Source organism: Gallus gallus, chromosome Z (assembly GCF_016699485.2).
Source record: "Gallus gallus isolate bGalGal1 chromosome Z, bGalGal1.mat.broiler.GRCg7b, whole genome shotgun sequence".
NCBI lineage: Eukaryota > Metazoa > Chordata > Aves > Galliformes > Phasianidae > Gallus > Gallus gallus.
Genome location: NC_052572.1, coordinates 63253056 through 63277041, shown reverse-complemented (window position 1 = coordinate 63277041; position 23986 = coordinate 63253056). Strand labels below are relative to the sequence as shown.

Sequence of the window (23986 nt, the reverse complement as noted above, 5' to 3'; positions counted from 1 at the left end):
AGCCGGGCACTGGCAAGGCAAGCCGGTACTACCACCTGCCCTACCCCCTGGACCAGCTTTGGTCTTCATTTGAGCACCTGGACCCATGGGGACCCGTGGAGGCGCTCTACAAGAGGAGCACAGAGCTGGGCCTTTTCCTCGTGGTGATTTACCTGTGGAGAACACTCAGGAGGTGCCGCAGCAGAGAGGTGAGGAATGGAGGTCAGGCAAGCCAGACGGTGCCCGAGTTTCTCAGGAAGGGGCACAGCCCAGAGGCAGGGATCTCGGGGCCCCGAGGCCCCTGCCCTTTGCATCACGCCCCCTGCTCTGTCATTCCCAGGAGAGGAGCCAGGTACTCTCAGCTGCCCCAGAGACACACTGCCAGAACAGCTCCTGCAAACACTGCAAGCTGCTCCGCCAAATGAAGGCAAACCCTGCCTTCATGGAGATATACCTACAGCATGTGAGACACATGCAGGAGGATCTTTGCAGGAGGCAAGAGAAGGCAAAGCCGTGAGAAGATGGGGAAGAAAACAGAGACTCTTCTCTGCATACCGGCACAAGCATAGCTCCCAGGTAGCTCCAGAGCAGCTGTAAAGTGAAGGGGATCCGGCCAGAGACACCACCACTGTGCATAGGGAGGGCACTGCTACAGGACAGGAAAGGAGCAGGAAGCTGTCCAGCTCCAGAAGCAACAAGGCCGGAAGGAAAGAGACCCCTAAGACTGCTCAATATTGCTGTATGCTTCTAGAATAAATGTGCTTGCTTTTATTACATCAAAAGCGCGCATTTGCTTTCTCTCGGTCTCTTGTAGCATGAGAGAGGGTGGTTCTGAAGCAGCGACTTCTTCCCACCTCACTTTCTGCTAAGGAGTGCTTTCCTGAACACTGTGGTGCCTGAAATAGTGAACTGTGGCCCAAAGGAAAGACATATTCAGTAGTACTTCAGAATCATGTGAACTCATCAAGCACGCAGCAACCTGGACACTGAAGAGTGCTGCTGACTGCTGGTAATACCACTCAGCCCTACTGCCCATGGACACAGCACTGAGGGCAAGCACAGGTCAGGGGGCGCTGAGGCAACATCCCTGTGCTGGCACAGGTAGTCCTTACTGAGCATTTTGGATCACAGCCTCCTGGGCCCCAGTGGACAGGCAGATCACAGAATCACAGAATGGTCTGGGTTGGCAGGGACCTTTATGACTACCTAGTTCCAACCCTCCTGCTGTAGGCAGGGACACCTGCCTCTAGACCAGGTAGCTCAAAGCCCCATCCAGCCTGGCCGTGAACGCCTCCAGAGAAGGAGCATCCACTGAGCCACTGTCCACAATTCTCTGAGAGTGATTGTTGGAATTCTGCTTGTATTTTTGCGTATTTTCTACACTTGTGAAGCAAATGCAGTTTTTACACTAAGTATGTTACTAGTCAGATACTCTGGCTCCTGACAGAGAATTTCTGCAGCTGTCAGAAATTTGCTGAAATAGCTGAAATAGAATATGGTATCAATTTTTTATTGGCTCTTGTGGAAATCCAAATGAAAGGAAGTGGGTATGAATTGTCATTTGTGTACACATATCGAAAACATGTTGGGAAACACCACAGAAGATGTTACTGGAGTGGTGGAAAATGTCTTCTAAGCAGGTATGGGTCCATTTTGGAGTGTGGAGTGACTACACAGCTGGAGGTGGAATGCAACAGAGAAATTACTCAAGTGCTATGGTAAGAAATCTGGTTTCTGTAAGTCTGACTTTGATGCTCAGAAAGCTGGATGTTTTTTAAAGTATGCAAGTGCTCTGGTGTGTAATAAAACCATAAAATGAAAGCTGAACTCAGAAGTACATTCTCTTCAATAGAAAGTGTGGGAAAACTCAGCCCAAAGTATGGGCATTGCTTCTAGCACTTGGTATGGCAAACCCGAAGGCAGAGATATTAGCTAGTCTATCACTTTAAGAATGGTACCAGTTATTTCCGGATGACTGCAACATAACATATATGTAAGGAAAGTAATTTAACTGTCGACAAGCTGATTTAGTCTGACCTCATCAGTAAATGGAATCTTAGAAAAATATGAGAAATATAAAAAAAAACAAAGCAGGATGAAGAACACAAGTGTTTGCTACTACATATGCAGGAATTGAATACAGGGGAGAATGTGACTACTTGGGCTGAAGCAGAAAGTACAGGCCTATAAAAATGCCAGTGAACTCTCTCCAGTACAATTTTTGAGATTTATAAATATTTTTTTAATTTTACCTCATAAAGAGAGCTATTGAATAAGTAACATTTTCACATAGCGTATTAGCTAAAATCTAAATTTTGTAAGGTTTCCATCCACCAGATGAGGTTGTCCAGGTCTCTATTCCACCTGTCTTTGGACACCTCCAGGGATGGAGCTTCTCTGGGCAGCCTGTACCAGTGCCTCACCGCCTTCTGCATGGAGAGTTCCCCAGATATTTAATCTAAATCTCCCCTCTTTTAGTTTAAAGCCATTCCCACTTGTTCTTTCATTTTCTGCCCAAAATAGTCAGTCAGTCTCCCTCCTATTTATAAGCTCCCTTCAAGAACTGGAAGGCTGTAGTGATATCTCCTCAGAGCCTTCTCCAGACTGAACAAGCCCAGCTCCCTCAGCCTTTATTTGCCTCCTCTGGATCCACTTCAGCAGCTCCACATCTTTCTTTTGCTGGGGACCAGACCTGGATGGAGTACTCCAGACAAGTGCAGAGCAAAGGGGGACAATCACCTCCCTTGCCCTGCTGGCCATGGAGTCCAGGATACAGAATTAATGATACAAACTTTGTACTTCTTAAGTCTAATGAAGAAATGAGGAAGAACTACTACTAAATATCAATGACTTTCAATCAGTGCTATAGCATGGCCAAGAAGCCAGATTTCAGTCAAAGCCTAAAGAACAGTGTTGTAGTAGGTGTCTTGCGGGGCTACGGGATGTACGGGACAGGCCTCTCCCTAAGCATAGAGAGACAGTGCTATCGTGCTGACCTTGATGCAGAGAAAACAGGAGAAGAAGAAGGATGAGAAAAGAATGTGGAAATGGCCAAATAAGGCACAGTGTTATCTGGTGTGAACCAATCAGAGTGGGACATGACAGCATGGTTTTGTAGGTAAAAATGTATATAATCTGTGTTTAGTAGTGAATAAACGCCATTTTGCTGCTCATCATATTGGTGTGTGTCTGCAGTCATTTGGCCCTGATCAGGCTGTTGGTCAGTGCGTGCAGAGGCCTAACACAGGTGGCTAACATCATTGTTGCTGAAACCAACAAATGGTGCCCAGTCTGAGGAGCAGACTGTGTCTGATGCCCTTTGCATGAATACGAGAGCTGGGGTGACGACAGCCTGATTAGCCTGCAGTGGCGGGGAGCCCTGCAGAAGACCAAGGTGACGGCGGTATTGAAGTCTGATTAGCCTGCAGCGGCGGGGAGCCCTGCAGAAGACAAAGGTGACGGCGGTATTGATTGCAAGTGTAGCCTGCAGATTGGGGTGATGCCCTGCAGAAGATCGTGGTGATGATGATAGTGCTGGCCAGCAAGTAGAATCTGTGTTGCGGTGGGGCCCGGGGGGAAGATGGGACACCCACAGAGACCCGAGGTGACAGCGGGGAACTGACTATGGAACATGTTCTTAAGGTACTGCTTCAGCTTTGTGAAGATTACTTTGGCAAGTATGCTCCTTCTAAGAAGGATATCCACGCATTTATTTCCCGGTTAGAGCGGGAGGGGGAGGTTAAAGCTCCCCACGAGATCCTTGATCACCGGAGGTGGGATGATCTCACCTCTGAGTTCGCGCAACATATTATGAGTGCTCAGGAGGGCAGGTCGGAGTTAAAAACTTGGGGTCTGGTACTGGGGGCGTTGAAAGCAGCCAGAGTAGAGGGAAAGGTATTGGCAGAGGCTCGATAGCTTTTGGGTCTCGGCGATGGAGGCGAGACACCGGACCCGGTGGGGTCCGATGGCGGCTCGGGAGCAGTTTCTTGCAGGGGCCTAGAGGAGACGGAGCCGCCAATGACCGTTGGCAAGATGGCGCCAGCTGAGCCGACCGCGCTCAGTTCAAAAGAAGACAAACAACAAGAGAGTGGATGTCCGTTGTCTCGTCCCCCTCCCCTGTATCCGAACCCCTCAGGCGGAACGTTGTATCCTTTATCAGAATTACGTCAGTGTTACCTGACTCAAGGGGGCGGAGGAAGCTGTGATCTACATGGGCAGGATCAACTTAGTGCCCACATGGGGAGGGACCAGACAAAAGGTCCGTCCAATGCGGACAGGGGGCATAGCCTACCGTCTCTGGTCACTCCCAGGGGCGGTAGTGCGAGTGATAGTGTAGAGGAGAAAGAAGGGACTGGCTTTGAGTGCAGGGGGAAGGGTATAGTTCCAGAGGCATTCCCCATGATTGTGAATGATCGTGGTCCCGAATGGGTGCCGCCTGACCCCGGGGGTGTTACGCGCCTGGTGGAATTTATGGATAAAAGAGGCCTGAAATCGCCTCTGACATTAAATGCACTACAGACTTTGGCTGCACTGGGGCCTCTCCTCCCCCATGACATCACAAACCTAATGCGTATGCTGCTCAGGCTGGTCCAGTTTATGTTATGGGAGACGGACTGGATGGCCGAGTTGGGGGGTCGTGCCGGGGCGGCAGGGGTCGGCCTGGGCTGCTCCCTGCATGGGACCGGCATACAGCGGCTTTCAGGGAAGGCCGTGGGAGTGGCTTCGCCCCAGGGCCAGCTAGCGAAACTAAGGCCAGGGGAGCTAGTAGCAGCCACAGATGCAATGGTGGCAGCGTTTAATAAACTTGTGCATAAGGCTGAACCACCTGCTCCGTGCACAGATATTACCCAGGGCCCGAATGAATCCTTTCAATGCTTTGCAGACAGGCTTTCAGCTGCTGCAGAGGGGTCTGATCTCCTGGAACCGACCCAAGGGCCACTGATCATTGACTGCCTGCAGCAGAAATCGCATGACAATGCTAAGGCATTGCTATGAGCCGGCCCAAGTACGCTTAATATCCCGGGAGAAATTATTCAGTATGTCTTAGATAAGCTCAAGGTGGCTCATTTAACTAATGAAGGGCTAGCCACAGCTACTGTCGTAGCTGTTGGCCCGCGACAGCAAAGATCGCTGCAGCAGCAAGGGCTGTGTTTCTGATGCGTCCAGTATGGCCACGTTAGAGCACAATGCCCCTCTGGGGGAGGTCAGTCAGGGCCTCCTGATCACAGGAAGGGCTTGCTAAAGGGTATCCGTAGTCGGGTATGTGGCAGTCAAACATCATGAATCTGGGAAAAATTCTGTGGGTACCATCGCGAAAATTAATACCAGATATAAGTAACATATCTGCAAAAACTGAGTCTAGGTGCGAATTTTCTACAGAAATTCTTCGTTGGCAAACCGAAGCCAACTCCAGAACAACTGAGGGACAGACGACGGGATCGAGAACCACTCATCAAGAGGAGCACTACACCTGCAACGCTGACACTTCCGATGTTGCTGATGTTTATGGTGTCCCTGGCGATTACAGCGTGTCGCAAACAACTACAATGGATGCAAGAACATACGCAGAAGATTAAAGAAGAAAGTGATCCTTTCGGAAACTGGCTGAGCAGACTGTTTGGGGGAGTGGGTTCATGGTTAAAGCAATTGCTTAAAGCTCTCGCAGAAGGATTTGCGATCTTTGTGTGTATTCTAATCTGTCTTCCATGCTTTGTAGGATGCTTGCAGAACTGCCTTCAACGAATGATGGACAAGACCTTTGACTATCAAATTGAGTATCATAGATTGCATGAAAAATTATAGAGGGGCTTAGGTTGTTGCGTTCATGCTGTAACGGGGCAAGGCTTGGCCGAGCACGGGAAAGGATTCCCTGTTGCTCTGATGATTGCTTAAGAATTGTAGAAAAGTAGTAGGAATAGTGTGCTGAAATATATTTAGGATTAGGCGTTTTGCGCTGCTTCGCGATGTACGGGTTAGGCATGTGTATAAGTAGTATTGAGCTTAGGGAGGGGGAGATGTTGTAGTAGGCGTCTTGCGGGGCTACGGGATGTACGGGATAGGCCTCTCCCTAAGCATAGAGAGACAGTGCTATCGTGCTGACCTTGATGCAGAGAAAACAGGAGAAGAAGAAGGATGAGAAAAGAATGTGGAAATGGCCAAATAAGGCACAATGTTATCTGGTGTGAACCAATCAGAGTGGGACATGACAGCACGGTTTTGTAGGTAAAAATGTATATAATCTGTGTTTAGTAGTGAATAAACGCCATTTTGCTGCTCATCATATTGGTGTGTGTCTGCAGTCATTTGGCCCTGATCAGGCTGTTGGTCAGTGCATGCAGAGGCCTAACACAGGTGGCTAACATCGTTGTTGCTGAAAGCAACAATAAAGGATGTTTAGCAAGTAAGTAGAAATACAACTGCTAGCCTAACATCTTATCTGGAATGAAATCCTGGCTGGGCACACTCTAGACATTTGAATACAAACAAGTATTTAGATGAACAGCTAAAATTATTGGGCAACTGGAGGTTATACACTTAGGGAAGGGTCTGAAAAAGCTTATTCACTCTGATAGCTGTGAGGAGACACAACAGTATCTCGTTAATGTCATAAAGTGAATATCAAAGACTAAAAATAATTATTTGCAGGCAAAGAACCATATTAGGAGAAGCATAAGACTCTTCAGTGACTGTAAGCAAGCACACAGAAATTGGAAGAATGTTTTTCATGTCAGAATAGGATCTAAAACTGCCTTGTGGTAGTAAGATTTGAAACCTAGCTTGCTTAAAAAATGATAGTTTATGGGATGTCATACGATATAAAAAAAAAAAAAGAGAGAGAATAGGAGATGTTTTAGTTCACTGCCTCAGGAGATCCCTTTCTGTTCTATGTACTTAGACTACAGAACATTTTTCTGCACCTTTTGTCATTCCAAAGCATTCCAACACAGGCAGTCCAGGAAGAGTTTAGATCAGGATCTCTTGGATTTCACCTACTGAACATTACACTCCTTAATGTAATATCAAACGCCCTTTGTTTGAATCTGAAACACATGTGTTCCACAGATTTCCCTGATCTGCAGCTTATTTCCAGGTGTAGATCAGCGCGCATGTTAATGCAGCACTGACCAGCGTGGAGTCTCAAGTCAGATGTGATTCCACAGTGCAGAGAGGATTGAAAAAAAGTTTAGTAGTAAAATATCAAGTTCTGAACAGTTTAATTCCTTTTGGCCTTTGTATTTCAGAGCATAAAATCAGCTGATCAGCAATGCTCATAACAGAGCTTGATTTTAATGCAGCTTTCCTTGAAGGCAAACACTCTTGAGGCTCAGAAGAGTTGAGCTTTCAGGATAGGGAGAATGGTCCATCCTGAAACTTTTTGCATCTGTGAACTGTTTAACGCTTTACAGCCTGTGCAGTCCACACCCTGAAGGACTAGCATTAAGAAACATGTATGACTTGAAAATTAAACTAAAATAAACTGCTGACTAAGCAAGTTTGACAGAAAGAGATTAAGGGAAATTATTTGGTTTAATTATTTCCAACAATGTATTCTTCCAAAATGGTAAGTGGATTTCAGAGATAAAAAAAAAAAAAAAAAAAAAAAACCAACCACAAAACCTTCATTGTACATGGAAAGACAAACGGTATATTTATTAGACGTAGGTGGCAAATTTGAAGTTTACCCTGGGAAACATTCATGATCTCACAGTGGTGATATCTCTTCCTTTTGATGTACACATTATTTGACCTTTGTGTTGTGAGCTTCCTTAGAGTAAAAACAGCAATCTTTTATTCTTGATTTGACCTTGACAGCCTGTTTTACTAAGTGTGGGGTGCCTCTGACTTCTGTGACTTTACAGGGAACTACTAAACGTTCAGGTTTCCTTAGTATTTGCTCTAACTTGGTAATTCATACTGACATAGAAGCTCAAATAAAACAACTTGCCAGCTGTTATGAGAAAGGAATCAAACTTGGGGTCGGGGGTGGGGAAGTTGTGCCATGTTTTGTAATTTTGCAATATTAATTTCACTCTCAGTGAACATACAGATGAAGGCAGGAAAATTCCTGTCTTCTTCCTAGTTCTGCATGTCCTTACTGCATAAATCTCTGTGCTTTTCTTACACAGGATGACCCTCAGTGACTGAAGCTGATACTGAGAAAACAGCTGCATTGTACTGCAGACTCAAATCTTGCTACAGCTATAAGCTGTAGGATTCAAGCATGAACTCAGCAGGATTACACAGAAGAGAAGTATAACACTTGGTGTGAATTAAAGGGATGAAGAAATACACGTTTTTTTCTGGGTAAGCTATTTTTATTTTTCCTGATGTTTAAATTTCCCGGTTATGATCTCAGATGTGCTAAACCTTTTAAAATAATAAACAGCAAAAATTTTCTATGGAGTATTATACATGACAGTCTTCTTGAAATCAAACACATTCCACAATAAGCTAAAGATATTTCAGCCCATTTGCAGGTATGACTTTAGGGTGCATGCTTTATTTCCCTATCTTAAAGCAGGCTGTCCTTAACTCAGTAGTCTTTACATCATTGTGACTAAGTGCTATAAAACAGTGTAACTTTTTGTTTGTTTGTTTGTTTTTTTACCTGCCTTATGAGTAAAACTAAACCAGAAAAGAAAGGGTCTGGTCAACAGTAGCAGTATTTTAAAAACATGCAGCAAAATAGAGGATCACTAGGCATATCACTCTGTCTCCCCAAGATAAAGGCGTTTTCTAATGTATTTCCTTACCTTGGATGTGAATAATCCTCTCATGCTCCAGGCTTGAGTTGTCAGGATGAGGTTCTGCCCAGCAGACAGAAATCAGCACCAGAAAGAGTAGACTTGTCATCTTCACAGTCACAAGAATCTTCTTCACTGTAAGGGCATCACATAACAGAAAGGCTCATCAATTTTTTGGAACCCTTTATGGAATTCCTCTGCACAACTTGTTACAGCAATGATCTTTAAAGGGATCTGGAATATATTTTACCCCCTGAGATGAAGGTGTGACAATAGGTAGAAATTTTTTAGGCATGAAGGTTGGACCTTTTTACCACGGACTTTCATTAAATGAAACTTGCAATAGAAAAAGCTGCGCAAAAATACAGCATGAAAGAATAAAAGCATTCACACACAGCCATAAAACAAATTCCTTGCAAGACCCTATGTAAGCCACAGCAGTGTTTCAAAAAACATTCTAGTGCACTTTTGCATTTCCAGACCCACTCCAGATCTGGTCAACAAACGCAGTTAAAACAACTAAAGCTAAGTCAATCGTTAAGTCTATATTTGTGGTATGATGCAATCTGCTGGTGATAGATTTTTAAGGCAAAAACCTTCTCCTCATAGGTTCTGGCATTTCAGACAAAGCTGCAAGTTAACTTAGCAGAAAAGGTGGCAAGTTTGCTTAAGCCAAGCAATAAAGATGGCAGATTATTTCTGCAACTGATTAAAAATTTTGTTCTGGATCCACTTATCATGTTAAAAGATGCCTAAAAACACAACAAAACCATGCACAAAGTAGGTTACAGTTGTATATGCTACCACTGCAGCTGCCCTGATTGATTTTTCATTCATTTCCACCTAGAATGCTGACGCACTAACTGAGTGTGCCAGGTAGGGTCTCTGCAGTCAGCAGAGCTGAGCGCTGCAGGGAAATTCTCTGCCAGACTCTGAGTAGTAATTAGGCAAATGAAGACCTGAAATAGAAAAGGAGGCATAAAATACACGAAGTTTTATATAGAGGGCTCAGGCTGATCTGTGTTTTATAGCTATAATTTTAATGACCCTCATTTCTTGAAATAAAAGATATTTATTTCCCAACTTCGCTTTTCAAGTCTAGGATTTTTTTTTTTTTTTTTTTTTTTTCAGTCTTCAACTAGAGACAGCATTATTCATAGGCTTTCTCTCTAGTGCAGGGAGAAGTGTAATCTTTTTTCTTGTGTCTTTCCCAGAGCTAGAAGCACACCAGAGCTGCAGGGTGCTCTTGGTCAGAACCTGGGTCACCAGCTGAGCTTTCCAAGCAGCCCCTGTCTCTAAGCAGACTCAGGCACCTATACATCTCAAATCTGGATCCAAATATCAGAACTATCTGACAAAAATACAGAAATGCTATTGCCTTCTTTTATAGCAGCACATGCATGTTACTTGCCTGCCCTTCCATTCCTTCAAGCGAGTTCGGGTGCGAGCTCAAAGCCTGTTCAGCATCCCTCACTGCAGAGTGCCCAAAGGTAGGACAAGTGACAGCTGCATGCTGCTTTCCAGGTGGTCCACGCTCTGTGACTCCACGCTCTGTGGCCACTCCCTCTTTCCTGGAAAGCCTGGCAGACTGATGACCTCCATTTCGGAGAGCAAGGGCAGATGTGGCTCCCCCTAGAGCACATCAGCCTGAGCCTGGGCAGACTAGGGAGGTCACGTGCGGAAAGCAGTGTGAAAACGCACTGTTCTCCCCTCACGCATCCCGGACCAGGCGTATTTACTCTGAGAGGGAAAAATGCTGCCTGTCTGGAGTATTTTTATCTGCTTATCTTTGGCTGCTAGCAAACAACTGACAATTCTTTCTCATTGGTTGGTTGAGAGTTTTGTTGATTTAGAAAGTCTGGATAACAATGAAGCTTTGATTTTAAAGAGCCCACACAAAGCCTGCGGGGGTGTTCCCACCACAGTCTGTGCCTTGGAGATGCAAAAGCCCCGAGACTCCACAGGGACTCTGCAGACCTGCTTGTGAGTTTCTCAACCACTTGTCATTAGAGCTTTGCACAACCCCCCTGACACAAACCTGCTCTTTTCTCTGTCACCGGTGAAACAAAACAGCCGCATTAGCCAGACAACTAGGAGCACTACTCCACTGGGGGACGGCATTCCCATCTCCCCCACGCTGTGCAAGTACAGGGACTAGAGTTCCATGTTGGAACAAGGAAGCTTTACCTTCTAGGTACACAAGCAGAGCACCCCACACACAGCTCCTTCCTTTGTCAAGGTCACAGTAATGTCATGGAGAAAAACCCTCCTCTTAGCAACTATTTCTGTGGGGTGATGGCCATCAGATGGACAGGGTTAGTGTTTTGCACTGAAGCTGCCATGCACAAAGATGTTTCAGAGATATTTAATTTCCTTCAGATAGAGGCAAACTTTACTCTGTGCTCAATTATTCTGTAACCACGTCACACAAGCAGGATGAGAGGCAGAGTGACGCTGGACTCATAAAATTTGTTCTTCATTTTCTTCAACTTTATGGATACAGATCATAGAATCATAGAATAGCTTGGGTTGCAAAAGACCTTAAAGATCACTGAGTCCAACCACGATCAAACCACACTACCCCAACTCTAACAACCCTCCGCTAAATCATGTCCCTCAGCACCACATCCAAACGGTTTTTAAACACATCCAGGGATGGTGACTCAACCACCTCCCTGGGGAGCCTATTCCAGTGCTTTACAACCCTTTCTGTGAAGAAGTTTTTCCTGATATCCAGCCTAAACTTCCCTGGGCACAACTTGGACCTGCCACAGCCATGGGTATGGTACAAGATCAACTTCTGAGTTAGAGGTAGGCATATTTTTTGGAGGGATAAACCCAAAATGTTAGTACCTTAGCTATTAGGATAAAGTTTACAGTGGGTGTGCTTCTGCTTCAAACTAACTCTCAAGACAAAAGTGGCAGCCTGAAGTGTTCACTGAATGTGGAGAAGCACATACAAAGCCAGTATGCATACAATTTCTTTGACTTAGGTCAAGCTTATCTGCACTGCTCAGGTATGTCTCTCTTGAAATGATGGAACAGAATAGTTGAGTTAAAAGGAACCTTAAAGCCTGCCCAGTTCCATCCCTCCAGCCATTGGATAGTTGCTACCCATCAGATCAGGTTGCCCAGAGACCCATCCAATCTGGGCTTGAGCACCTTGGGGATGGGACATCCACAGTTTCACTGGGCAGCTTGTGCCAGGGCCTCACAACCCTCTCAGTAAAGAATTTCTTCCTTATATCTGATCTAAATCCCCCTCCCCCCCCCCCCCCCCCCCCCCTTTTTTTTTTTTTTAAGTTTAAAACCATCCTCCCTTGTTCTGCCACCATCAAATTGTGTTAAAAGTTGGTCTCCATCTTTTGTATGAGTTGTCTCAGAGTGCAGCAAAAAAACCAGCAAGACCTTCAAGACTGTATAATGAGTGAGCAAACGCTCAGCTCATCTTTTGGAACATGTATCCATTGCGTATCTGCACTAGAGACACCAAATGCTCTGTACTTGATGATCACTGGCAAACATCAAGCTGGGCAGGATTCTCCTTAGTGTTGAATTTTCCATTAAGCACGGGCAGCCCCTTCTTTGCCACTTGCAATGGGTGCCTGCAGCCAGGAACATCCTACCTCGTGCCACCGTCCTGGTTTGATGGCAGCTGAGGCATGGAGCCAGCACTATACACAGTGACATCACCAGGCAAGGCATATGGCCTCTAGATTGGGTATGTTATCCAAAAATTCACCAAATAAATTTACATCCTCAGCTATACGCAAAATAATAGCAGTCAGATTCAATTTCTGCAGCAGCCTAAGAAGACCTCTGGGGGAAAATGATAGGTGTGGATGTTTTTGCATTGAAATTAATAAAATCTTGGCTGGCAGTCAGTGAGTTATCAGTAAAAACTGGTAATGATTAGTTATATTCAAGAAGTTTTCAGTGGTTTCAATTACTGCATTTTACAGAATTTGCTGTCTCCCTAGACAGGCATACAAGAGACTGCAAGTAGTTTGCAAAGGAGGATCTGAAGGCTCAGGTAAATAGTCAGCTTTAAATTTCTCTAAACCTGTTCATTCTTAGATAAAATTTGAAACTCTGATATTAACCATCATTTTGTTAAACTTAACCATAATTCATCAATCACTGGAAAATCTAAAAGCTGAAAAAGCACCAATATTTATATTTTAATATAACACTCTGCAAATCAACAGGATGCCTTCAGTAAGCATCTCACTGAAGAACAGCAACAAATGCAAATTATGTCACATATCAATTTCAGTTTTTAATAAAAAACTTCTTCCTTCTTTACTACTGTAACTGCTTTCAAGATAGAGAACATTGGAGCATCCACTGTGTGTGTGTAAAGGTTTGTTTCACTCACTATGCCACAAGAAGGGTATTGCAGCAACATATTCTGCCGGCTGCTCACATATGTAGCTTCATGGTGCAAGGAAGGTTTAGGAGGAGATGAATTTAACAGGAGTTACCTTGTACAAGGAGGAAATGGGGCACTAGTGCACAGGGACACAGAGAAAACCAAACTGCTAGGGCAGAATAGTGAAAAATGGGCCTTCTTCATTAAAGACTCTGTCTTTCTATAGATTTTCCTGTATTTAATACAGCAAAACCCAACAACCAAATGTACAAGTAATCAATGACACCTAAAACAGCTAAGAGAATTAGTAAAATCCATCTAAATAATTTAGCGTTGAAATAAATAGACCCAAATCTGTGGACTATTCACGTCTATGCACAAACCTACTGCAAAATATAAGCCATTGCAAGTCCCTTCTTTGTGGAGATCTGTTCCATCTGGCAATTGTTGCTAACCACTATAAAAGTACCTTTTTAATGAAATAATATGTATGCATTTTCAGGGAAAGAATGTCAGCTTCAAGAACGGAAAACCTCTTATTTCTAAGATGAAGAGCAATCTAGACAGTACTTAGTCTCCTCTATAGCTTTTCCTAAAAACAGGAAGATTGATATCTCAATCTAGCTGACAAGGAATAGACTAGTTGTTTAAGATGACCAGCTCAAGTATCCTGAAGCTTATGTCTTCCATACACATTCAATACCTACATTTAGGCAACTGAGTCAAGCCATAAGAATGAGATTCAGCTCCATACAGTGGACACATAAATCAGTACGTCTATATGGAAAATGTTTACATTTTAGTTAGGAGTCCAAGCAACTATTCTGGTCAGCTTATGTCTAGTTGATGTAGTCAGTGGAAAGCAGATAGGTGTTTTGTTGACTTGGGATGCCTTTACCCTACTCGCTTCTGATTTTCAATTTCCTCTAACTGTAGCGCAGCCTCCCTGGAGAGGTGGGAAATGTCCACACGAATCTTGCAATCTAAAGTCAATGGCACACCATGTGTGGCCTTTTTGACTGAGGAGTCTAATAAGAGTCTGTTTAGGTACAGATGCCACAGTAACAAGGTACAGATGCATATTCGTTCAACCTAAGATGCAGCTCTCAGGAATGAAAGTGCCCAAAGTGCAGCTCTGTCTCAGAGGCTCCTTACAAGAGGGACATGAGTCCAATTTCTTTTGCTCCAGACAGCTTCCCACTTGGTACCGTAAAAAACACTTCAGAAAGTCAGTACTCATCTCCCTGTTGACTGCTTAAGGAATATTGGTATTCTGACTCACGCTGGTAACGTGGACATACTTCTTTTTTAGATGTCCTAGTACCAGAAGGGGGCATTTAAAGAAGGCAAGAGCAACATCAGCCTTTCTCTTGAAGCGCACCTAGCTTCTTGGAAGTATTCAAAATGTTGAAAGATCTTCCATTCTAAAAGGTTGGTAAAGTACTTGGTCTCAGCTACAGATTTGAGACCTCAGCTAGACAAGTCAAATTAAAATCCACTTCGTGCCCTGGTATGGCCCTACTCTATTTTGTCTCAATTTCAGTTTTCATTATTTTACTGAGAAGAAAGTTTCTCCGTGGACAAAAAGCCCCTCAGGCTGATGGAATGAAGACAAGACGGATTCAGTAGACTGCTCTCCAACTTAAGCTGCTCACACAAATGAAATTTCACTGATGCAATGGCAAAGGGAAGCAACAATTAATGGCACGAGAAAGATAACAACTATAGAGTCTATTATCATGACTTAGAGCAAGATTTCCTTGACCTCCTCCCATGCTACTTCATTAGTTAAAGCAATTGGGAAATATGCGAGACTGTATAAGTAGGGGCCATCTAAAGCGCCAGACGGTCAATGTCTGGGTAACAAGTTACCATAGTACTATCCTAACCATAGGCAGAATATTTCAGTGGAAAAAGCAGCATGACCATTCAAAGACATCTGGAATCCCCTAGAGTCTATTAATTCCCTGGGAAGAATGCTGATAAATTGCTTGCAAGGAGAAAGAGAACATCTTTGCAGTCTTTGAAGTGTCTCTCACGTATTACAAATGAAATGTGTTCCAGAGACACAGGACAACAATGGTAACAACACTTTGGACATTATTCACAATATAGCCAAGGTCACACAGTCTGGCCTTAAGAACAGAAGTTAGAAAACTTGGTACTCTAGCCTTAATGCAAGAATGGATAAAGCAAATGCACCACAACAAACATCTATCATTTACAGAATTCAGGTCATTCACTACAAGTAGGCTTTTTTACCATTCTTTGTTATGGAGTATATAAAAATTCAGGATCCTGGATGTTTTCACTTGAAGTAAGGGTGACAGCATGTTTTTTGATAACATAGTGCAACACTATAGAAAAGGAACTCTGCTTTTTCCTTTGTAAGGTGGATTCACTTGTTTGCAATCTCCACATGCCAGTGGTTTTCAAAGAATGTATGCAATTGAGCTAATGCAGCTGGCTCTCCATCTAGATTGAATCACAGAATCATCGAATCATTAAGGTTGGAAAAGACCTCTAAGTTCATCTAGTCTATCCATCTTCCTACCTCCAATATTGCCCATTAAACCATGTTCCTAACTACTATATCTACCCTTTTCTTAAACACTTCCAGGGACAGTGACTCCACCACTTCCCTGAGCAACCTGTTCCAGTGCCTCACCACTTTTTCTGAGAAGAAATTCTTCCTAATATCCTGCATATTGTGTACCTGAATTATTCCTGAATAATTTGAACCTTCCCTGGTACAATTTAAGGCCATTCTCTCTAGTCCTATCATTCTTCCCTGGGAGAAGAGGCCAACCCCCACCTTGTCACAGCCTCCTCTCAGAGAGTTGTCGGGAGTGGTGAGGTATCCTCTGAGCCTCTTCTCCACACCAAACAATCCCAGTTTCGTCAGCTGCTCCTTGTAAGACTTGCAGTCCAGACCCTTCACAGGTTCACTGCCCTTCTCTGGACATGCTTCAGGCCCTCCATGTCTTTCTTGTAGTGAGGGACCCAAAGCCGAACACAGTACTTGAGGTATGACCTTACCTGTGCTGAGTACAGAGGGGCGATCGCTTTCCTAGTTTTGCTCACCACACTATTTCTAATGCAAGCCAGGATGCCATAGGCCTTCTTGGACACACTGCTGGCTCGTGTCCATCTGAGTGTTGACCGACACACCCAGCTCCTTTTCTTCCACACAGTCTTCCAGTCATTCCACCCCAGCCTGTAGCACTGCATGGGGCTGTTGTGATGGAAGTGCAAGACCCAACAATTGGTCTTGTTGAACTTCATACAATTGGCCTCAGCTCATCTGTCCAGCCTGTCCAGGTCCTTCTGTAGGACCTTCCTCTCTTCGAGCAGATCAACACTTCCTCTCAACTTGATGTCATTTGGAAACTTACTGAGGGTGTACTCAATCCCCTCATCCAGATCATCAGTAAAGATACTAAACAGGATGGGTTCCAATAGCAACCCCCAGGGAACACCACTTCTGATCAGTCATTTACGGGTTCTTGTATTCCAACATCTTTTTGATCAAAATGTCTCCTTTGGCCATTAGCAAGCATGGAGGTCACTGGAGGTCAGTAGGGGAACTCGATCTCTCTCCCTGACTTTTCTTGACTCTTCTACAACTGCACATGCATTGGGAAGTTCTGCTGAAGTTTTTTCTGCATCTCTAGCTTCATGATATTGATGCATCCAGTTCTGCCAGTACTTTTTTGGGTGCTTGGATTTATGACTGAGGTTTCTAGTGCTCTCTTCCTCTAGAGGATTAGTGAATACTAGATGTCTATCTCCTTTGGATCGTTGAAGAAAATCTCATACATGAAATATCATTAAACAGGTCCCTACAAACCATTCTTTTTATCTGTTTATAATAATTATTGCTAATATGATAGTATTAATAATATTTACTTCAATTCTTGTTTTTGAAAATTTTAGCTACCTTTCCATATCTAAGCTTGCAGCGGTATTTAAACTGATTTAAACTGAATGTTTTGGACCATTTCTACATAGTCTGTCAGAACATGGGGTTATTTTAATTTTCTGGATAGAAATAGCTGTTTTTGTTGCTGTTGTTGTTTTTGTTTGTTTGTTTTTGCATGTGTGTGTGTGTGAAAAGGCATTCAAGTAAATGGGTATTGCAGAGTTTAACTAATTATGATTAGACTAGGACACTTGAATAGGGAGGCTTTGGGACTCTAGTTCCCATTGGTCATGTTCACAGTATTATACATCAAAGCAGCAGTACTAATTGTTGCCTAACCACTAAGATCTGCCAGATGCAGGACTTAGGATAACACAAAGCAAGTTATCTAAAGTACTAGATTAATTTCATTGTTTTCTGTGGTGAATGCTTGCTCATCCATTCTACAACTCATGCCACATCTCCTCTGAGACTACTTTTGTGCTCTCAACCTCCTCAAAACTGCTGGTATTTTAGAGCAGACCTAGGATATTTATTGGCAATACCCAATTTTTGTTCAGTCTCCATCAAGTACGGGTATAAACTACATAGAAAAACTGCTTTTACATATTAAAACTAGACAAACCTCAAGCCTCTTATAAGAAATTTCCCTTCTTGCAAATGTAGCAAAAAGGAATGAATTCAAGAGAAGCTTAGAAAAAGCACAAGATCGTCCTACTCGTAGAATCTGTTTCTTGGAGACAGAAGCTTCCTAGACGCACTCACACTTCTTTATAAATCACTCAAGATGAATTATCTGATCACATCTTAAAATTTAGGATTAAACTTTTTACTTAGGAAATATTATGAAAGTTACTGGAATGGTAAAGCTAGGAATCAGACCATGATAATGGTAATACCTTGAGATGTGCAACTAGGTGAGATTCCATCTGTTTTACCTGCGGGAGGTGCATCTCTATTCTGACTGTCCCACAATTAATTTGATGAAGTTCTCATTCTTTTTCCCCAGCTAATCTGACTGTCCCAGACACATTAAAATTAAAAACATTAGTGGCACCTTCATATCCTTGAAGAATCCTGCTATATTAGAGAACAGATGCAATTCCAGACTTAATGAGCACAGGCCCAGTGCCAGCCCGCTGTACGGAATTACCAGCAGCACACCATTTCTGGCAAGGATCCTGGTGCAAAGCATAAAGTGGCCCCTTCTCCCTCTGACTGTGAGTACTTGGTCCTGTCCCCCCTCTCTCCTGTGGTCCAAAAATCATGCTGTCAGCACTTAGAGTCTTTCAGAATGACTTTAACGAGCCATCCACTTTTCTAGAGAAATTGTAAGAGCGATACAATGCACTGCATGCTTTTTTTCATTGCTGTTATGTGTTGTAGTAGGCGTCTTGTGGGGGTACAGGATGTACAGGACAGGCCTCTCCCTAAGCATAGAGAGACAGTGCTATCATGCTGATCTTGATGCAGAGAAAACAGGAGAAGAAGGATGAGAAAAGAATGTGGAAATGGCCAAATAAGGCACAATGTTATCTGGTGTGAACCAATCAGGGTGGGACATGACAGCACGGTTATGTAGTTAAAAATGTATTTAAGCTGTGTTTAGTAGTGAATAGACGCCATTTTGCTGCTCATCATATTGGTGTGCGTCGGCAGTAGTTTGGCCCTGATCAGGTTATTGGTCAGTGAGCGCAGAGGCCTAACACAGGTGGCTAACATCATTGTTGCAGAAAGCAACAGTTATGTATTGCTAGAAAAAGTATCTACCAAATCACCGCTTCTAAGAAGATGATTTAATTTTATAACAGCACTGTTTCCATCAAACATCTGCTTCTCACTGCAAGGATTCTCAAGTTTCCTTTGGATATTCAGTCACAAAGGCATAGAAGTGGATGCAGCCATATCAAACACATATGGGGATCAGTTGTAAAAGCACGATTCTCTCAACATTTATGTAATTGAATTAATCAGCAACCAACGCCAAAACATTCTATCTGCAGAGATCAGTAATTCTATGGAGGATGAAGGTCTAGAGGCTAGGGCAGAAGTTCAAGCTCTGGGGAGCAGGAGTTCATCTTTGCTCCCTCCAGCCCTCTGGAAAGACACCAAGGGGCATGAGGTGGTGGGGGAGCTGGCTATCCTTTGTCTGCACCCACTCTGTCACAGCATTTTGCTGCTCAGAGGGCACTGTGAAAGACAATCCAGTGACATTCAGAGGGACCCTCACACCTTACTGCAGTGATATATTTAGAGCAGAAAAGGACTTCTTCATAACCACTTCCAGACACTGTACACTTTCACAGTCTTAAACAGCAAATGATAGCTTACCACAGACATACAAACACACAAACATGCAGATGTCTGCCTATACCAAGCTTTCCGCTGCTTTCTTAAGTATTTTTTTTACAATGAGGGGTTTTAAGAATATTGAGAAATGCTGGAAAAGCTAGAATCAAATATTTAGTTAACTTTCTGATGGTTAAATTCAGTGGAAAACAGGCAATAAACATTTTCAAGCTTGTGGATGTTTGTGGGACAATATTTAAATAAAGACAACACTTTCTAACCTCATTGCTAAGCAGTGTTGCTTCATTATTACACAAACACTTTTCATATTTTTGCTTACAAAATGATGAGGAATAGTGGGAGCACCACAAGTTCACATTATGATCTGACAGTTGTTCTTTGAGTCAAAGAAGTGCAATTGCTTTTTTAAAAAATTTCTCTTTGCTGTTTTACAGCAATGATAACAGAGACTTGCACAGACATCATTTGTCAGCCAGGTGTCAGAAAGATGCCAAAAATTAGTGAATACTCAAAGCTCCAGACTGTCTATCTAATGCTTGCAGATACTGCCAGTGACTGCAGATCTGCACTTCAAACTAAGTAAGCTTATGGCAGCCCTGGGAAAAAATTAGAAAAGTTTACTGGAGTGGGGAAGAAAGAATAATCATTTGATAAATCTAGAAATCTTGCTACAAGGCATCACCAGAACTGACGCGGGTTACATGGGCATTTCACTTAGGGAGCTGGCACAAGTGGGTACCCACCGATATAATGCATGAGTGACGCTGTTCTAGGTGGTCTTTTCAAGGGCCGTGATTGACACTGTCGGTTTTGGCAACAGAGTGCAGAGTGAGCTGGAGCAAGCACTTTGTATCAACATCTCCCTGGCAATTTCCTTCTTAATTCCAAGCCACTAGCAATGCCTTAATACAGGGCACGGTGAGACGAGGGTTTACTGGGGTGAGCAAAGGAAAGGGAAACCTACTTTATGGAGGAGGCTAAAAGAGCTTGTCCTTGTTGGCCTGGCAAAACACAGCTGAGCAAAGACATAATTGCTGCCTATAAATATATCACAGGGTAAATGCCAGAGAAGAAAAAGAACATTATTTCAGCTATAATTTAGGAACAGAACACGTGGGGCCATAAATAAGTTCAAACTGGAAAATAAATAATGTTATGCTATATAAAATTTTCATGGTCTTCCTAAAGACCTTCCTATCTCAGGGGCGAGGCAAGAAATGCAGCCAGCTTTAAGGTGGAATTGGTGTGCTCTATGAGGACTGTATTCAGAGGGTGGTGAGGCTCTGGCACATCTGCCCCCGAGAGCTGTGGGCTCCCCATCCCTGGAGTTGCTTAGGTATGGGTTGGATGGCACCCTGTGCAGCCTCAGCTTGGGGGGGAGCAACCAGCCCATGGCAGGGGGTAGGAGCTGAGTAAGCTTTAAGGTCCCTTCCAACCGAAGCCGTTCTGTGATTCTATGACTTCCTGGGATGAAGAGGAACTCTGACCAAAGAGGAATTGTTATGGTACAGGGTGATCCCTTTGTACTTCTAACCCTAAGTTTTTGCAAAGGCCTCAACTATAGCATGTTAATAATAATCCTATAACAGGCAGAAAAGGGTTTTTTTCTGTTTGTGGCAGGCCCAAACTCTTCTGACTGCATTATTAAAGACATGATCCATGATACTCAAGCAGAGCTTCTAACATTCCACACTCAACTATAAGCATGCTCTCAGTGCAAAATGCCTTTCCCATCCTTTTCTTTCTTACAAAAGACTTCTCAAAACAGCTTTTAATAGTCAGACCTGGTATGTCACTCCAGTAACTTCTTAAGTAGACTCTGTGCTTTATCTAACAGTGCTGTTGGCCTTGATATAGAACATTAAATATCTGTAAATGAGCTGAGGACACGTGTCTGGCTTAATGGCCTGACTTTTGCAGTGCTCAGTTACATGGAAGGTTTGGCTGTGTCCACTGTGAGGTTTATATGAAGAACGTGAAGATGACATTTCTTCTGTTCTGAAGGTGTGGAGGGCAGTGCAGCCTTTCCACACTAATTCTTTACAATGCTTTTGAGATTTTCACTGATGTAAATATAAAGGGAAATAACAGCTCCATTTCCACTCTGGGCCACTCAGAATAATGGCACAGGATATTAAGTTGAGGAAGCAAATACAATTTCAATACATACTGTGAATCAAAACACAATAGGAAATTAAAAAAAAAAAAAAAAAAAATCAAGCCAGGAACTCCTGAGCTCCTCCGAACAGTCTTGGTTTAATATTCTGATGAGGAACTAGTTATAACCATCTGAGTTAATATCAGAAAATGTAAAATATAAATCTTGTTGCTGTGTGACAGACAGAAACAGAGAGGCAGTCTGACAAAGCAGTGTCTGACATGGAAGTGCATATGGAGCAAAGGTGTGTCACTGAATTCCTCCATGCAGAAAAAGTGGCACCCACTGACCCTGCTGAACATTATGGAGATCAACCAGTGGATGTGAGCACAGTGAGGCTGTGGGTGGTGCATTTCAGCAAAGTGACAGTGACAGTGGGTCACCTCTGGTGGTGCAGATTGTTAAAGACCATGGCATGCAGGTTCTTGTTCATTGCTGATGAAAATGCACAGCTCATGGTGGTGACCGTTGAAAAACAGTGCTTTGTAGCTGATAATTTGCTCTAACAAGTAGTGTCATTGTGCTCTTTGTTGTATTTTCCATGGGGAAAAAGAAAAAAAAAAAAAGGAAAAAAGGAGACAGTACTTTCAGAGTGACATAACATAGATTTAACTGAACAATATGCAACCGTCTAATGGAATCATAAGGCAGAACATATCCTGGTAGATAAAATTCACTTCAGTTGTGTAAGCAAAACAGCTTGCAGAGTATGCAGTTTCACATATCTATTACAAGAACAAAGTGCATCGTATTTTAGTTTCAGATATATTCAGATGAAAGAAGATGTGACTGAATAATCTATATCGGGGAGGTACCTGCAGCCTGCATTACAAAATTAAGTAACCACATAAGCACATACTAAGAGTGTGTGGAAATCCACAGATAGAGCAGACATGATTTAGTTCGCACAGAGATACAGGGAATAAAAAGCCCGAGGATGCATTTCAGTTCATTGGAGTATAACATAAAACAGATCTCATAAAATCAATGCAGTTTTTAATTGCACTGTCCTGACATTTAGTTTGGGTGCAGGCAGTATATGCTGCTTTTTGGTCAGTTCCTCAGGTAAATTAAACCTGTGTGGATTTCATGGGAAAAAAAAGGCCCCATAATGGATTTTCTTGACAATCTCTGAATTAGAAAACTGCTAATAAAGAAAGTGTATTGATTTGGATTATGCCAGACAAAGCAATACTCTTTCTTAGCCAATAGGAAGAATATCGGCATTACCAGTAGGCTGAATGGGGGTTTTAAAGATACCAAAGTAGGTTAGGAAGTTTAAATAAATGGCAAGCAGATAGGACTGATATGTTTTGCAAACGCCACTCAACCGAGTTAATTGTAAGAGTCAGCATTGCTACAGTCATCCAGAGAAAAAGCGGGGCTTTCATTTGTCCTGTAATGTCCTCAGCATTATGCAGGCTGCTTCAGTTCCACAACGGTGAACTCTAGCTCTCAAATCGCATTTGCAGAGGCTCAGAACGCCCTCGAGTCAGTGTTACCCAAACCGCATCCACACTTCCAAGTGAAGCATCACTTATCGAGGTGGGTTCTCACACCCTGAGGGATGGAAAGAACAGTGATAGGCTACAGATAGGGATCTCCTACTAAGATCTCACACTTGTGCAACCTGAGATGTTGAAAAGGTGAGCCAGAGAAGGAGTGCATTACTCCTGCTGTTTTATTTATTTATTTATTTATTTTAATATCTATTATTTCCTAAGCAATTACTGCAGATGATCCTTGGACACCAGGCAAGGTTAACGTTAGCCCTGACATACTATAGCCCTTCTAAAGCTCTTCTTTCAGTTAAAGCTTCACTGATGTTTTCATATCAGGTATTTGTCCTAGAGAGTACAGTGACAGACCTCTTGCCAAGACAACAGGAAAATTTCCACTGCAGCTCTACTCATTGCAAATGCGGATGTGAGAACCGTAGCCTGAAGTGAAGAACCGAACAGTACTGAAAACAACCCATTCCCAGCTGAAAGCGTTTCTGATCAACGCTGCCTAAAAAGGATGGCTATTCCCTTTGGTGTGCTAATGGCAGGGTCGTTGCCGTTTGCCTCCCTTGCGCCACAGGGAAGAAAAGCAAACAGGAGGATCTACAAAGGGCTGCCCTGGAAAGTCTGCACTTGCCTCCTCTCAGATACTGCAGTCTGTACTATGGAATAATTGTAATTTCTCTATCACATGTTCTACTAGGCTGCTAACCAGCTTTGGTCCGCTTCTATGGATCCTTCCAAGGGCCTTAACATCTCTTTTGTATTGTGAACTAAAAACTCTGAAATAAACTAAGATTCCGGCCTCTTTTTTACACAGATTTCATCTCAGTCCATCTCAGCGACTTGTACAAACTTTCCAAACTTCAAAAACTGCAGAGCTCACAGGACACGGGAGCCTGCTGCAGTGTCTCTCACATACCATTAGCGCCTGACTTGTGGGGTCAGCTCTGTTTCATTTCTTTCTCAGAGGCCAAATGCACAGACTCACATCCAGAT

General features: G+C 43.2%; 2 protein-coding genes and 1 long non-coding RNA gene across 7 annotated transcripts in view; 2 read left to right on the top strand and 1 right to left on the bottom strand.

Moving 5' to 3' along the window:
- The window catches only part of HAPLN1 (hyaluronan and proteoglycan link protein 1), a 103506-nt gene that overhangs the window by 60411 nt on the left and 19109 nt on the right, over nt 1-23986 (bottom strand). For 4 of the 5 annotated variants that reach the window (XM_046905275.1, XM_015280598.4, XM_040655465.2 and 1 more), the window contains one exon: nt 8733-8858. In XM_046905275.1, the coding sequence (XP_046761231.1) occupies nt 8733-8832 (100 nt within the window). In that variant the 5' untranslated portion in view covers nt 8833-8858. Of the gene's footprint in view, nt 1-8732; nt 8859-10134; nt 10270-23986 lie in introns of those variants that run through there. The other variant, XM_025144694.3, reaches the window with a different exon arrangement.
- LOC121108460 lies at nt 52-761 on the top strand. Its single transcript, XR_005842979.1, has 2 exons — nt 52-188; nt 320-761. It is a non-coding gene; the product is annotated as an uncharacterized LOC121108460 (long non-coding RNA).
- LOC124417538 lies at nt 4003-6257 on the top strand. Its single transcript, XM_046905856.1, has 2 exons — nt 4003-4383; nt 5359-6257. Exons 1-2 carry the CDS (start codon nt 4012-4014, stop codon nt 5779-5781), a joined length of 795 nt encoding a protein of 264 aa, XP_046761812.1. The 5' UTR covers nt 4003-4011; the 3' UTR covers nt 5782-6257.

Coding starts and splice junctions, on each gene's coding strand:
- LOC124417538 (XM_046905856.1), top strand. CDS start 4,012: ATGGCGCCAGCTGAGCCGACCGCGCTCAGTTCAAAAGAAGACAAACAA. Junction 4,384..5,358: donor CAGAGGCATTCCCCATGATT/GTGAATGATCGT, acceptor AATTTTCTACAG/AAATTCTTCGTTGGCAAACC.